The sequence below is a fragment of the Myiozetetes cayanensis genome, unplaced genomic scaffold (genome assembly GCF_022539395.1).
Source record: "Myiozetetes cayanensis isolate MyiCay16 unplaced genomic scaffold, myiCay2020 scf3, whole genome shotgun sequence".
NCBI lineage: Eukaryota > Metazoa > Chordata > Aves > Passeriformes > Tyrannidae > Myiozetetes > Myiozetetes cayanensis.
In genome coordinates, this window is record NW_026087521.1 from 47684354 (window position 1) to 47700843 (window position 16490).

General features: G+C 41.8%; 1 protein-coding gene across 2 annotated transcripts in view; it reads left to right on the forward strand.

Annotated features, from left to right (window-relative positions):
* Positions 1-16490, forward strand: part of UTP20 (UTP20 small subunit processome component) — a 63819-nt gene that overhangs the window by 4210 nt on the left and 43119 nt on the right. For both annotated transcript variants that reach the window (XM_050325512.1, XM_050325513.1), the window contains exons 7-18: positions 367-504; positions 900-1055; positions 2653-2799; positions 3282-3416; positions 4892-4969; positions 5639-5817; positions 7913-8068; positions 8574-8662; positions 13289-13394; positions 14604-14754; positions 15155-15217; positions 15548-15706. In XM_050325512.1, the coding sequence (XP_050181469.1) occupies positions 367-504; positions 900-1055; positions 2653-2799; positions 3282-3416; positions 4892-4969; positions 5639-5817; positions 7913-8068; positions 8574-8662; positions 13289-13394; positions 14604-14754; positions 15155-15217; positions 15548-15706 (1557 nt within the window). The remainder of the gene's footprint in view (positions 1-366; positions 505-899; positions 1056-2652; positions 2800-3281; positions 3417-4891; positions 4970-5638; positions 5818-7912; positions 8069-8573; positions 8663-13288; positions 13395-14603; positions 14755-15154; positions 15218-15547; positions 15707-16490) is intronic.

The following is a 16490-nucleotide window of genomic DNA, read 5'->3' on the forward strand; positions in this document are numbered from 1 at the left end:
GAAATAGTAAGGTGGTCTTGAATAAGGGAGGCTTTAATTTGTAAATGCACACTTTTTTGCTCACTGGCTTTTCCACAAATGCTTTAAGGCCTTTGTAGAACTGAAATGGTTGTGACAACCTTTTTGCACTCCTGAAGATCACAGTATGTAATGTTCCCAGGCAGATCAATCAGGATCACACAGGAGCCTTTCACTGAGTAAGGAAAGGGAGTGGTAGTTGTGGGCTTTTCTTTAGAAAATAATGACTTTGAGCTGTTGTGGGAAGGCAAGACTAGGAAAATAACATGGTATTGTGGAGCCGTTTAATTGCCTCAATTCATCTGGTAGCTCTGAATAGAAAACTTCTTTTCTCCTTATGTTTTGTAGGTTTCTGATAAAAATGCACTCTTCAATTTAATGCTCCGTGACCTGGGAGAGCACCCTGAAAAGGTGGAAGGTGTAGGACAACTGCTTTTTGAGATGTGCAAGGGTGTCCGAAACATGTTCCACTCCTGTGCAGAGACGGTAAAGACGAGACAAGATTGCTGGTTTAACTGTTGCTGTAATGGAGCCTTAGGCAGCGCTCACTGAAACCACTGAGTGTTTGTCTTGTTCACCTCAGTGAATCCTTGTTGTTCATTACTCGTTAGGATCTGAAAGCCTTTTAAGAATGTTTTTTGAGATAGGAGGGTTGGTTTTAGTAATTCCTATGCTATATTCCTATATGTTAAAATTGTACTGCTTGCTGATATTTCAGATTTTAAGTGATAGCCTTTTTTTTTCCCCTCTGTACTCATTTTAGAAAGAATTGAGATCCATCCCTGGAATGTTTTAGCAATATATTGCACTAACTAATTTTAGGATTGCTAGATTTATTTCCTAAGTATACTTAGGAAGTGATGTGCTTCTTTCCTGTGCAGGCTATGAAGTTAATTCTGTTGAAACTGGGGCCTATTACAGAAGAAGAAATCGAACTACCGTGGGTAGCTGTTGGAGAAGCCTTCGAGCAGATGATCAGATCAGCTGTAGTGCATATCCATAAGGAGCATTTTAACATTGTCTTCAAATGCCTGGAGGTACACTGATTATTTTTTTATTCATGAGTGACTGACAAGAAACTGTGTGCTTATCAAGAGAAATGTTTGTGTTTTATGGGACCAGAACTGTTTTTGTTTTTGCTTTGGAAACATTAAATGCTGTGTCATGTGCATGGGAAAATTCCCACCCTTCTTTTCTAAATTCTGATGACCCTGGTGGCTGTTTCGTGAGTGAGAAAGGAACTATTGTGTGTGAGATTTGGCTGGGCAAGGGTGGTTTGTAGGATCTGCCTTTGCGCTCATCACAGAGCCCTTACTGGGTTGGGAATGCTAGTGCTTGTTTTATATTTCTGAACTAGGTATTTGTGACAGTAAAGGGGAAGCTTTTTGCCTTGCAGATCTTTTCACAGCAAAGACCTGGGCTGAACCTGGAGATCCAGGTTTGAGTCTTGTAGCCTAGCACTGAAAATTAGAGTGTTTTCAGTCTGAGTGTTCTGTGTTGCTGCTTGAAGGTTACAGCCTGTGGTTTGAAGGAGTACAGCTGAATGCTATGGGCTGTTCTGTTTTGTGTCAGGGTGATGTAGAATAATCAGCAAGGGCCTGGCAGGTGTGTTGTACTTACCTGACCAACATTTTATAAAGTTCTCTTACATCTGGAATTGTGCTTTGCTGAGGGGGATTAAAACCTCTTGCAACTGACAACATAGTCTGTGTCAGTTGTGTTCCTCAGAAGGGTGAATTGGGAAACTAAAGGAAATAGTATACATGGTCTTTAGGGTAGTCCTTCCAGTATGTGTAAATAGCTCTATTTGTTCCTTCTTGAAACTTCCTCCCTGTGACTAACCAGTTTCATAGAAAATCCCATCCTGTTCCTCCTACCCCCGCCAATATGATAGCAGTTATTGCCTGACTGTCATTAGCTACAGATTTGTTTGCCATTGGATGTTTTGTATCTCTGAGATCTCATTGACTCAGCATCTGCAGATGTGATGAAATCTTGGACATTTGTGACATAATTCCTTTTATTTTTAATGAGGCTTGGTTTTTTACCTGGGAACTGGTGGGTGTGTGGGGATACCTTGCTTAGAGGGAAATATTCATGTAGTCTGTGATAGCCGTTTATGGGTTCAGTTTATAAGATCAAGGATAGTTTATATCCTCTGGACAGAAAGGGACAACAGGTAATAGGAAATAGGCAATTCTAGTGTCTGTATAATGTACATGATATAAGAAACCTCTCAGTATCCACATTAGCATAATGATGCATCAAGTGTAAAAGGACCTAAGTTTTGATAATTCCAGTGAAAGCTGGGTCTTTCCATACCACTGTGGATCTGGAACTGAGTATTTCTATTCCTTTTTCCTATTTTGTATGTCAAATGTTGGCCTTTCTGGAGACCTTCACTGTAGGTGATACTTGTGTTTCTGTCCAAGGAATCTGGGATGTGGTTTTACATAAGGGAAATCACCCAGTGTTCTTACAAGGTTCAATTTGTTGACCATGTGTGAGGGGGCTAGCAGTAGTTTGTTGGGCAGCTGAGTTGTCGATTCCTTAGAATTTGCTTCAAGTAGCAGTAAGTGAAACAGAGTCTGGTATTTATCTGATACATTTCACTTTCCTATTTTATTTAAACAGGAGTCACTCGTAGACTTGCAGAGGAAAATAACTAAGGCCAACTGCGGTGTGGCTTCAGAGCAGATGGAAAGGATTCTGCAAGCTTATCTGATCCTCACAGAACATGCAAATGGATCCAAAATCTCCCTACCTGAAGATGTGTGTCGGGTAGGTCAGACCATCACTTTGATGTGTCAGATTTGAATATGGAAGAGGTGTGGTCATCTAAAGCACCCAGACATATTTCTGGTGCATCACTGGCCTTAGGATTTGAGTTGAGTGAACAGAGATATTTATTTTGAGTATTGCTACCTCTCCAATCCTGTGAGATTTTACCTCTCTATTGCAATGCTAGTATGGTCCCTCCTGTTAATGAGCAAGGGGGAAAGTGAACTGCTGTTTCTAGAGACCTGTTCCTGCTACTGTGGAGACCTAGACCCCCGTATCAGTGGTGAAGCCAGATTTACATAAATTTGATCTCACTAGGATAGATTTAGTGCCTTCAAACTTCAACCACACTATTAGGATTTGTTTCTGTGGGCTGAAGCTTAGATCACTGTGCCTTCCTGCTCCAGGGACTGTCCAGGTCATTCAGACCAGTTAATCATTATCATCATGGATGAATATCAGTTCTCTCTCTCTCGTTTCAGGTTTTAATAAAAATGTTACAAACACCTTATCTCTCATCATCTTGCTGCAAGACTCTGCTGAACACCATTTCTACATTCCTACTGGCTGAGAATGTTTTGTTGCCTGATTGTTTAACCAAGGAAGCTATTGAGAAGGTAACAAGAGTTGCTGCTTATGCCAGATATCCCAGAGTTCAAGTTCCCTAGAGCAGGCTGATTTCTGGACATTCCATTTCAGACTGGGAAATATACTGTAAGGTTCTCTTTAGCCTTTTTGCACAGGTAAGGGAGAAGCTGCCCAATACTTTAAATAATGTCTGATGAGCATCTTGGGACTCCTTGACAGTCTTGCACAGGCCCTCAGTATAGCAGTGCCACCATGGCAGACATCATTGCAATGAAAAACAGATTCTGATTCAAATATCTACAGCCTCTGTAGAGAAAAGAGGGAGAACAGGAAAGGGACACATCCTGCCCAAGGTAATAAAGCAGGTCAGTGAGTCAACCTTACTGGAAAAGGTACGTTTTTTCATTATGTTTACAAGCATTTAATGAGCATGGCTTAACCACGTGAACAGCGTTCATACAAGTGTGGTTTTGATTTAGAAAGTACAGGGGTAAGCATATTTCAGTACTACCTTTGCTCCTGAAGCATTGGCAGGATCAACTGATTCTGTAGTTTTCCTGTTACAACACATTATGATTTTACAATTAACAGTGTGGACTGTAGTTGTAGTGTAGGTGTAAAAAAACCCAAAAACCCAAACAAACCAAAACCAAAAAACAACCAACCAAAAAAAAAAAACCCACAAACAAACAAACAAAAAAACCCCCATAAAACCCCACAACTTGAAAGAAAAGCGCCATGCAGTTTACAATGGCAAAGCAAGGCTTTTGCAATTGTTTAAAAAAGATTAAATTTCATCTGGTCTTCAGTGTTTACTTGTGTTGAAGTAAGGTTGGTTCTGCCTGTGGCATGAGGCCAGTTTTGCTCAAAAGATGTCCTTCAAACATTTGAGAATATTTGTGTGAGCTTCTTTTAAACTGGAGGAGGCTTAAAGCTGTCCTTGTCTTCTGAAGGATCTGGGAAAAGAGATCTAGGTGTGTATTTTATGTTGCACATCTTGGCATTGAGGAGCACTGATCCTGGGTATCTCAGAGGACTGTTCCTGTCTTGGATCCTCCAGAAGCACAGAGGTTGGCTCTGCCCATGAGGTAGTAAACTTCCTGCAACCTTCTACACAAAAAATGCCGAGTTGAAATATATTTTCCTGACAGTTGGTGTCTATGCTGCAGTCCTAGAACTTTAAACTTATATTTTCCACATCACGTTAAAGAGATAGGTCAGCTGTCTTTGCACAGAGACAGTTGGATCCAGCAGCATTTGTCAAAAAGGGTTATGTCAGCAGGGTTTGTTAAAATGGACTATGCATTTCTGGACCTGAATTGTCACTCGGAAGTAGTATTGCTCTGTGTGCCAGAACTAGCAAGAGAGCCAGGCTGGGTGTCTCAGAGTTCAAAGCATGATTGATACATGTACCAGAGAAAAAGGTTCCATGGATAGTGGAGAGTTGACTATGAAATGTCTCTTGTTAATCTGTTCCTGTCCACCTTTCATTTGAATCTTTCAGGTATTTGCAAGTGGATTTGAACGGCGCTTTCTTTTGGACTTTTCTGAAGCGATGTTCACAGTGAAGCAATTTGAGAGGGTATGTGGAAGCATTTGTGCATTATGTTTACTTTTGTTGCCAAAGGGAACAACTCTGAATCCACAGTATATTTACCTGCCCTGTATGCTGAAGGATTGTTGTGTGTTGACACATGTTTATTTAAACGTCTGGCATGATCTGATAAGAATGAAAAAGGCTACTTATGCTATGGTGTTAAAAGTTTTGTAAGGGTTTTCAGAGATGTAGAAAGTGATAGGTATCTGTTCACAAAAATAAGCCTCTGTTGAGAATTAAAAGGATGGGCATGTTATGGATGGGAGGAAGAGAAGGAGTTCTGGAGAAGCTAACTGGAAATGAATAAGAGATGTCTGATAGTTTGGGCCTCTAACTGGTGATCTGTGAGGAATCAAATTAATTAAATGGAGTGGGACGTGAAAGCCAAGTTCGGATATCTGGAAGTTCCACTCGATTCGGGACAAACTGAGTCTTTTTGTTAAACCACTGTCCCTGCTGGGATAAGAGAATGTCTGTGTGCCGATGTCTAGTGGAACCAGGACTGATAGGTTTGGTGCTTCACTGGCCCACTTGTGAGTGTTTGGATTCCTGTGTGGCTGATGTCACGTGGGGTTTTTTGTGGGTTTGATGATGGTTTAAGAAACTTTCCAATCCTTGACTTTTGAACCATTTTTCTTTTTTTTGTCCCTTCAGCATTTTCTCCCGTGCTTGCTAGAATACATTGAACATTGCTTCTCTGGCACAGATACCTTTACGAAGGACGAGGCTGTGGCAATTCTGGCTAAACTCATTTTGGTGAAAGCAGAGCCTCCTACCATTGGTTCAATGGCATTTGAAAAGTATCCTCTCGTTTTCACTGAATCGTCTGTCAGGTGAGACTTTTCAAGTTTAGCAGACACTAGATGTGTCTGCATGGCTGTAGGCCTAAAGGCAGTGCAGAGCTATGTAAACGTTGCCCTCCAGTGTTTACTGGAACTGTGTGAATGGCAGCATTGCTGGCAGATTTGCAAACCAAGTGAAACAGCAGGATCCCATTTTACTTTTTGAGATTATTTGAGAAGAGATGCTGCTCTGGAAAGGATATCACTATTATAAAAAGAGTGTTGTGGTACATGTATGATGGGGATTTGTTACACTAACACGCATACTGCATCCTTAGGCAGGTAATCTTTGTAGTGAGTGCTGCAGTTCATGTTCTCATCATTACTAACCTTCTGCCTGTGCCCCATCTTTCTTCCCTGTAGGCATATGTCTTGTCCAGGAGCTTTGTGGCAGCAGTACTATAGTCTTACCATAGAGCACAGCTGGATACCAAAAGACATGTAATTAATACAGATACAGCACTGTGCTGGCACAGCTCAACTGCTTCTAGTTGCAAAATTGGCTTCGTTGCAGTGAAGTGGTTGCTTTCCTCTGAAACCTCTTTGGGGTAAACACTGAAGCACAGAAGGACTGTTGCTAATCTACTGATAGTGACTCTTCTAGTAGTTCTGACTCAGAGAATTCAAAACTTTTGACTTGTATTGCCTTTTATGTAAGGTTTTATCTTTCCTAAAAGCAACCCACTCTTTGTGTGTTGGTTTTTTTAAATTATTTTTATTTAATGAGAGTGAAGGTACTGGGGTTTAGAGAACAAAAGGTTGAGTCAAAATGATTGAATTTGGTTTTCTTACCATATGTTCTTTGTCTGTTGATCTCCCTGGTTTTTCAGTGGTATGGAGTACATAGCTGAGAGGACCTTGGTCCTACCTGGATTTTTTTTGTGCTCTTGCAATGTCAGTGGTAGAAGTTAGGGCTAGGAGACATCTCAAGAGTTGCGTACCCCATCTCCTACCTAGGATGGAATTGGCATGTCCTAAACCAGTCCTGAAAGATGTCTGACCAAATAGTTATTAAATACTCCAATTCTGGAGATTCCCGAACTGCCTCTGGCAGTCTGTGCAAGTACTTAATGGTTACACAGGTGTGGTTTTGATTTATTTGTGTTTTGGGTGTTTTGGTTTTTTTTTGGTGTTTTGTTTTGTTGTGGTTTTTTTGGTTGTTTTTTTTTTTGGTGGTGGTTGTTTTTTTTTTTTTTTTGGTTGGTTGGGGGTTTTTTTGTGTGGTTTTTTTTTAATTTTTTAAAATTTTGTTGTTGTTGTTGTTGTTTTTTCCTCATCCTTAATGTATGAATTAAACCTCCTTTACTGCACTTTAAAGCCCTTGCTGCGTATCTGCAGGGAACATAAGGAGCAGAATATTTTTTACTCTTTGCATGCAATTACAAATAGCAGGCTTTGTTCATCAGAAATGTCTGAGATCTTCTTTCCCTGGACCAACAATCCTAATTCCTTGAGGTTTATCTCATGAATGTTGTTTCTTAAGCCTCTAATGATTCTTGATGTTGGCTTTTTATTAGCTTCTGTATTTCTTGAAGGGTGAAGCCTATAGAGCCTTCTGTGATCTTGCAAGCACTGTGTAGAATGGAAAGATTGCTGTTTGTGGAGTGTGAAGTACTGTTCGTATGTTTCAGTATGGTGTCAGCCCTTTCTGCCTGCACATAGGCTTGTTGTTTTGGGCTCAGCTTGTGATTCCTTTTAAGTCCCAAAACTTTTACTTCACTGTTTGTTTTCTGTCATCCACCTGTGTCAATGGAATTGTGTTTTATTAACAACAGTCATAACAGAGGTGACTCTCAGGTGCTCCTAGAGTCCTAGCACCTGAGTTATGAGGGTGTCCAACTGAGAACTAGTGTCTTCTAGGAGTATTATTTGAACTTGAAATAAAGAACTGACATTTCTTGTGGGCCATGGTTTGTGCTCTTCAGTTATTTTGTGCTGTAGAGGACATTGAAAAGAAAAAGTCCCTTGGGTTGTCCAAGTCTTTTTTGCTAGAAGTAACAAACTTAATTTTGAATATCATAGGAGGAAAAGAAATAATCTCTGTTATTCAGTGGTGGATTACTAAAAAGTTTGGTTTTATTTTTAGCTCCAATACAAGGCAACAAACAAGTAAAAGACAAGGAGAAAAGGCAGAAGTACCAGTGTTGGATTACGTACTGTCTTTAATCCGTTTACCAGAGAAGGAGGACATCACTGACCTTTCACAGTCTTGGGTTGCCTTGGTTGTACTGCCACATATCAGGTAAGGGATATTCTAAGGTACTATTGTCTTGTATTTCTGTAGTATTGTCTAGTTCATTTTCTGTAAGAAATCACTTTACTAAGAAAAGGACAATAATTACTATCCTAGATTAAGGAAACCAGGATTAGAGGACAAAAAAATGCTATGTGGAAATACCATGAGTCAACAGTAAAGACAGGAATAGAATATCAGAATTGATTGCCTACTCACTAAATTGGGTACTCTGTTTAGAGTTGTTCTTGACTCAGTTTCTATTTTAAGCAATAGTCTCTTTTAACAGTTTTGGGTTTTTTTCAGTAATTATTAAAGAAATTGTTAGAAGGTACAATGAATGCTACAACTGAAATTGTGAATCAGAAGTAGCTTTGCTGCTGGTTTCAAACTTGGGGTTAGCTACCTGTAATTTAGTACAAGTACCTGTAATTTAGATGTAGAAAAAGAGGTTTCATGTGTGTGTTGGTGTCAGTGTAATAGAGGTAAAAGTCTTCCCATTTACTTTGGACAGACCAATACACAAAGAAAACATTCTGCCTCGTGTGACAAGTTTTATAGATTCTCTCTTCACAGCCATTGACAGAGGAAGCCGCTGGAAAGGTGAGTTTGATTACTTCCTGTTTGTTTGCTTTTTGTTGATATATAAAATAGTATAAAACAGTTTTTCTAATGACACAAAGCACGAAAATGAATAGCAGTAGCATTTCGTCCAAAATTATTTGCCAACTCGAGTAAAATCGAAGGAGCAAAGCCTGGGAGGAAGAAACCTCGAGGAAACAACTCTGCATTTGCTGTTCATAATAGTAATAGGGAGCAGATGTTCTGCTTAGTGGAGGACAAAGGTAATTGGGAAGGAAGAGAAGAAAGTGAGAAAAAAAGAGGCTGGAAATCGATCTAAACCAGATCCAGGATGAAACAGTCAGGTGAAGAAGAGGCTGTTGACTTGTAAGCTCCAATTCAAACCTATAGTGCAAAGTCTGGGACGTTACCTGTCAGTTGATAGCTGTCAGTTAATAGCTAAACAGCAATAACAACTATACACTCAATCTAGCACATTCCAATCAAATATGTTATCTTGAACCCTTTGAGCCCTGTGCTGGATACCAAAAAGGACTGTCACGGTTTAATCCCAGCTGGCATCTAAGCCCCCTCACAACTGCTTATCTGCTCATACTTGCCTGGTGGGATGGGGGAGACAATCAGAAGAGTAAAAATGAGAAAATTTGTGGATTGAGGTAAAGACAGTTTAGTAGGTAAAACGAACCACACACACAAGCAAAGCAAAACAAGGAATTCATTCACCACTTCCCATGGGCAGGCAGGTCTTCAGCCATCTCCAGGAAAGAAGGGTGCCATCGTGTGTAATGGTGACTTGGGAAGACAGACACCATCTTTCCAAATGTCCTGCACTTCCTTCTTCTTCCCCCAGCTTTATATGTGAACATGATGCTCAATATCCCTTTGGTCAGTTGGGGTCAGCTGTCCTGGATGTGTCCCCTCCCAACATCTTGTGCACCCTCAGCCCCCTCACTGGTGGGGTGGGGTGAGAAGCAGAAAAGGCCTTGATGCTTTGCGAGTACTACTCACTGAAAAACATCCCTACATTATCAACACTGTTTTCAGTGCAAATCCAAACCAGAGCCCCATACTAGCTATTATGAAGAAAATTAACTCTATCCCAACCAAAACCATCACATTCTCCATCCGTTATTTGATAACATTGAGCATTTATGTCGTGCTCAGGTACCACGATCCAATGCAACCTCATAATCCACCCTTCCCTTTCCCATCCTTTGATATAACACACCTGTATCATTCCCTTAGTCTGTGGACCACCCCTGTAAAATGTCTACAAAATGTCCACTGACTTCATTTAGTCCAGGAATTTGGGCTCTAGCTGTTGTGGTGATCACTCAGGACAGGAGAAATGGTGTGTTGTGTGCAGTCATTTGGCACTAAAGTCAGCTCATGTTGGTTCATTGCTGCACTTGCACTGCTTCTTGTAAGGCTTGTCCTCCACTGGTGTGAGTGGTTCCTGCTATAGTAATTACTATAACATACAACTCAAAGCATGGGTTACAATAATTTAAAGGTATATCTGTTACAGTCTTGACCTCTGATTCCTTTGGGTGAAACCACAAGGTTTAACATTGCAGTGAACTCCTCTCCTTGCCCCTGCTTGGGATTGGACTTAGCCGTGGACTGCAGTCTGCCTCTTCAGTGGAATACCTGCTCCAGGTGGAATCTTACCTATGAGTCAGTCTCTCCAGGGGTTTACCTGCTGTGGTGTAGACCTTACCCACAACCACAGTTGCTTTGATGTGCAGCTGTTCCAGTGCAGCCTTATCCATAGGTCATGATGCCCTCAGGGGTATACCTGCTCCAAATGTGGCCTTATCCATGGCTGCACTCCCTCCAGGAGCATATCTGCTCTGTCCTGAGCTTATCTGTGGCCACACACTTTGAGGTGCTCCAGCATGACCTCATGCATAGCCAGTGATGCGTCAAGGTGTACCTGCTGCAGCATGGAGTTATCCTTGGCCCACAAGCCCTTCAGAGGTACACCTGCTGTAGCATGAGCATAACTACAACCACAGATGGTTTGAGATGTACCTGCTTTGGCATGGACTTAACCATGACCACGGACACTTTGGGGTGTCCTGTTCCTGCATGGAGTCATCTACAGGTCACAGCCTGATTGACTTGAGTTTGCACAGGAATTCCAACCCGTCCGGTACAGTGGGACGAAATCAGCAGCAATGCCCTGGCTGCCTGCCAACTAGGTGTATTGCCATGGCTGTTATCAAAATGTTCCCAGATATGGCAGAGTAAGATAATAAGCAATACAGCACTCCAGCAAGCAGTGAAAGTAAAAAGCAGCCACAAATACTGGATGCTGATATACCATAAGACAAGCAAGCTCTATGGCAAGCATAGAAGCTTGTCAGTTAATAGTTGAACAGCAGTAACAGCTCTAAGTTCAATCTGGCACACTCCAATCAAATCTGTTTCACGTGTGGTGCCAGAAAGGACTCTCGTGTCTTAACCCCAACCAGCAACTAAGCCCCACACAGCTGCTCACTCAATAGGGAAGAGGGGAGAGCATCAGAAGGGTAAAAGTGAGAAAATTCATGGGTTGAGATAAAGACAGTTTAGAAGTAAAGCAAAAGTCATGTGTGCAAGCAAAGCAAAACAAGGAATTCATTCATAACTTCCCATAGGCAGGCAGGTGTTCAGCCTTCCCTGGGAAAGCAGGACTCCAGCACTCATAACAGTTACTTGGGAAGATAAATGTCATCACTTCGAACATCCCCTCTTCCTTCTTCTTCCTCCAGGTTTATATTCTGAGCATGGCACCCTATGATAGGACATATCCCTTTGGTCAGTGGGGTCAGCTGATCCAGCTGTGTTCCCTTTGAGTTTGACTGGTTTTGGCTGGGGTAGAGTTAACTTTCTTCACGGGGGACAGTATGGGTCTGTGTTCTGGATTTGTGCTGAACACAGGATTGATAACATAGAGATGTTTTTGTTATTGCTGGGCAGGGCTTACACAGAGCCAAGGCCTTTTCTGCTTTTTGTACTGCCAGGCTGGGGAGGAAGGTGGGGGTGCATGGGAGGATTGGAGGAGACACAGCCAGGACAGGTGACCCCAACTGACCAAAGGGATACTCCAGACCATATGACATCATGCTCAGTATATAAAGTCAGGAGAAGAAGGAGGATGGGGAGGGCATTTTGGAGTGATGGTGTTTGCCTTCCCAAGTAAGCTTTACGAGTCATGGGACCCTGCTCTCCTGCAGATGGATGAACACCTGCCTGCTCATGGGAAGCAGGGAATTAAATCCTTGTTTCATTTTGCTCATGTGTGTGGCTTCCACTTTGCCTATTAAACTGTCTTTGTCTCCACCCATGAGTTTTGTGGCTTTTCCCTTCTGATTCTCTCCCTGACGCTGCTGGTGGGGGTTGAGGGAGCAGCTACATGGGGTTTAGTGGTTGGCTGGGTTAAACGATGACACCCTTCCCAACTCCTTGTGTACCCCCAACCTCCTCACTGGTGGGGCTTGAGTGAGAAGCAGAAAAGGCTTCTTGTGCTGTGTGAGTGGTGCTCAGCAGTAACAAAATCATCATCAGCAATTTCTAGCGCAAGTACAAAACACAGCTCCATACTAGCCACTATGAAGAATATTTACTCTATCCCAGCCAGAACCAGCACACCATCTCTGGCCCAGATGACACCTCCAATTCTAAAATGCTCCATCTTTTCTCCAGGCTTGGGTGGTCACTGATTGTCTTCCCTCTCTGGACAGAAAATTAAAAAAAAAAAAAAAAAAAAAAAGGAGTTTTAACTGAACTTCCATAGGGCAGGGCAGTTGTTACTCAGAGAAACAGGAAGTATTTGGCCTTGTGCCAAAGTATAAAAAAGTTTTGGAATGCCTCAGCTTCAGTGGTCGTTGTTCCTATGTTTGGAAGGGCTTTTCTAGAGTCTGTCATTTTCCATTTATAATACCTTTGTTAATATTCCTAAACGTATCTGCCAATAAGCTCTGTTGCTTTTTTTTTCTCTAGTATTGTGAAGCATGGCCCTTTTTGATTTAGACCTTTTTTCTGTCATGTTTGCAGGGTTTGCATGCTGTTGCGATTATTTTATTTGCAGTGTGTTTATCCTAAAAAAATAATACCCAAAGTTTCTTTTCTTGGGTCTCATCTCTGATGGCAATAGTAGCAGCTATGTAAAAGTTCTGTGCGTGTGCAAGAAGCACATTGCTATTTCTTCATTTGCCCATAAGGGAAAAGAAAATAAATGCAACCTAAGTCCTATACTCATGCCTGCTATTCTCCCATCTTACACTTACTTGCTTGGTTTCCTCACCCTCCTCTCAAACTAGGGTTCTTTATTGCATTGTACTGTCTGAGACTCCTGCCACAGTGCTTAGCTCCGCATCTCTACTTTCTGCACATGGGGATGTGATGGAAACTTGCAAACTGGGAGCTGTTCACAGCCTTCAATGCTGCCTTGCTGGAGGAGGCATTTACTTTGATAGCCAGAAGAGCGTTTCTTTTATATGTTACAATAATGATTAGAAAATACACATACTAGTTCTGGGATCCATATGTTACCTTGTTTCTGTGACTCCAGTCATTTCAGGATGGGTAAGCACCATACAAGCTCAAGTCATTGACAGCTGAGTAAATATACAAGCTGTTCTTGTTCTCTTTCTGCTCCAGGAAGCCTATTTGTGGCTTGCCAAGCTGTAAGTACTCTTCTTAGTTTGGAGGAGTCTGCTGAAGTACTCCATTTGTTACCCGTGGAGCATGTCAAGAGCTTGGTGACGTAAGTAAACTCTGCCTGTTCTGTGGTACTTAACGATTTTCCTTAGTAGGGCTAAGGGTTGACTTTGCCTTTATGTAGGAGCTTGCTAAATGCTTCTTTGTGTGCTACCCATTCTGTTACACCGGTGCGTTGCTTCAGTACTGTGGTTATGTAAGGGAAAAAATTTGTAGGTACTGTTTGTTTGGAGAACCAGGTAGATGTAGTGCCTGTTCAGTGACACCTTCTCTGCAAACTGATGCTTTCTTAGACAGTTGCAGGGTAGTGTGTCAGGCAAGTTGGTTCTAGTTTTACTTTACTTTTACTAGTAACTCAGTGTTACGTTATTATGATAAAAGAGACAGGAACAGCGCTTTCTGAGCTATGTCAAAAGCCTGAACTTCTGCAGTTTGCTGCTGGTGTTGGGATTCCACCACATCCTTACTTAGCCATGTGTATGCTTGCTCTGTAGTGGGATGAGGTTTTATATAATCTATTTTATTTATTTTAACTCTATTTTACTTATAATTAGCACACAAAACTGAGCGGATAGAGGGATTGGGGGAGACCATTAATCTCTCTCCAGCATCTCCCATCACTGTTGGCCTGGGAGCATTTCCAGGTCTGTGGTGGCTTGAGCTTTAAAACATCCTGTTCAGTTAAGAAGTTACGGTGCCCATGTCTGAGGAGTGATGGATATGGAACAGCTTGCCCAGATCAGGCAGGAAGTATTGGCAGCAAACTGCAGTCTAATGCTTTTCTGCCAGCTTTGGGCTGGGAATGTGAAACCTGCTTGGAACAAAGGAGGTAAGGTACCAGAAGGAGGTTTCCCTGTGGGCAGACAGGATTCCTGGTGTCTTACCTAAGCCAGGATTATTTCTCTTCTGTTGAAGTTGATCACTGACTGAGCCCCTGGGCAGTAGCAGAAGCCCTTGTGTGACCTATGGAGGTTTGTTTTCTGCAGCTGTAGGAAGGGGGTCCAGCATGTGAGCCCTAGCTTGACGAGCCTGATTAACACAAAGGAGGAATGTCATGCCTCTTGAGCTGTCATGAGCTTTGGGGCTGCAAACCAGTATGCTGGTAAAGTCTGACTTACCTGGCCTGCTGGTGCAAGCAGAGTCTGTAATCATGTGGAATTTTCCCTTAATGTTCTTATCACTACTGCCCTATTTTCCAATATCAGTGTTGTTGCAGTGGTCTCTGGATGCTAATAAAACACACATATTGTTTTAGCACTTTCCCTTCAGACCCCTCTGCGTTGCTCTTGGCTGATCTCTATTACACAAGGTTGGCATTGTGTGGCTGCCGGGAACCCCTTTCCCAAGGGAACCTAATGGACTTGTTTGAGAAGTTATATCCTAATATTTCCACTGGTGTTTCCAAGGTAATTTGCTTTTTTGAGCACATGCAAAGTAATTTGTATTTTAACAACATAATTTAGGTAAACTTAATTAAATGATAAAGTCTGAAAGAAGAAACATGAGACTGTGTAAAGCTGTTACTTCCATAGTGTCTGCTTAGAACTGTGTCAATGGGGCATGAGTCAACAGAGGTTAATTCTTAGCCCTGTGAGGCTTGCCTCTTCCACAGAGATTAATCGGAGCAAAAGCCTACTGCATTCATTTTTGATTGCCTTCTAGACTACAGGAGTTCATCTCTTTCTCAGGTCTAAGATGAACCTAGTGAAATCAGTCTCCTATGCAGAACATTAACCTCTGTGTAGGTGTATATGTGTCTGTGTATATCGCCTGGATGCTTCTGACATATGTTTCTGCTTTGAATAGGTTCGGCTGTTGACTATTCGAATTCTAAACCATTTTGATAATCCGCCTTCTAGACAGATTGAGGTAGGGCTAGAACTTTTCATTTAACATTTCAAAACCATCTGTGTTTGGTATTGTGTGTGAACTGTTTTCCGCTTTGCAGAAGCAAAGCATGGATCTGGTAGAAGTTGTCCTCTGCTTCTGTGCTTTCACATTCCAGTTTTATCGCTTTGTCCCACTGCCTTCTGGTGTTTTCAGATGTGTGTATTTTGATGTCTAGATGGTGGAAACCAGAGCAAGTCCCTTGACTTTGTTCTTTGGTCCGTAATGGCTGGGAGTCTGTGTAGTTTTGTTGAATTACTTTTCAATGAGGTAAAGGTATTCTAACAAAATGCATGTCGCTTGTTTGTTCAGGGTGACAGCGCAGGGGAATTCCAGCCAGTATTTGCCATATTGCTCCAAGCAGAACTTGTGCCAGCAACAGTGAATGATTACAGAGAGAAACTTCTGCATTTGAGGAAACTAAGGTGTGACATAGTGCAGCCTGCAATACTAAGTGGATCTTTGCAGGAGGTAAGGATTTTTTGTCAAAAAGCATTTGTCACATTCCCTTATTCCAAGAAAATGTTCTTATTCCATTGCATGGATTGCAGAGTTTTTAAGAAGAGTGCATCAAAAAATCAGTTCACTCCCAGATTAGGTTTTAGAAAACTTACTTGTAAGTAGGGATCACAGCTCCCATTGTCCTTAGAAGTATTTAGTGTTTAGTAGAACAACAGTGGTATCTAGAAAAGTGGCCCACAGTCAGATTCATTTGGGTTTGATATCATGGACAGGAAGGCAAATGATTCCAGGGAGAAGTGAGTTGAGAGCAAATTTAAAATCATGACTGCCATACCCTCAGTGTGATTGAACTTCCACTGACCATTGGCAACCCTCACTTACAGGTCTTACTTCAGCATGAAAATCTTGTATGCCTGTTGAATCTCTGCTGTTGAGATAAAGAGGGTCCTACCTTCTAGATGTTAGAATGATCACAACTTTATCATGGATTTGGTGTGAGGGTTGGTTTATTTTAGTTATTCTGGCTGTTACTGTACCTCTATATAATTTTTTTACTTTGACTTGTAGCTCTTGTGAGAAAGGATTATAGGTCATTCCTACTGCAGGTAGTTCAGCAGGGAGCCAGAGGACATGCTTTTAGGTCTAGTGCAGTGAATACTCCTCAGGGCAAACTTTCCTTTTTCTGAGGTCCCTAATGGTGCAATGACAGCACTGAAGTTGGAGAGGGAGACAGACAGTCCACATCATTTGTGCTGAACTGGTTTTTCCACATTCATGTTATTTAGGTATGATT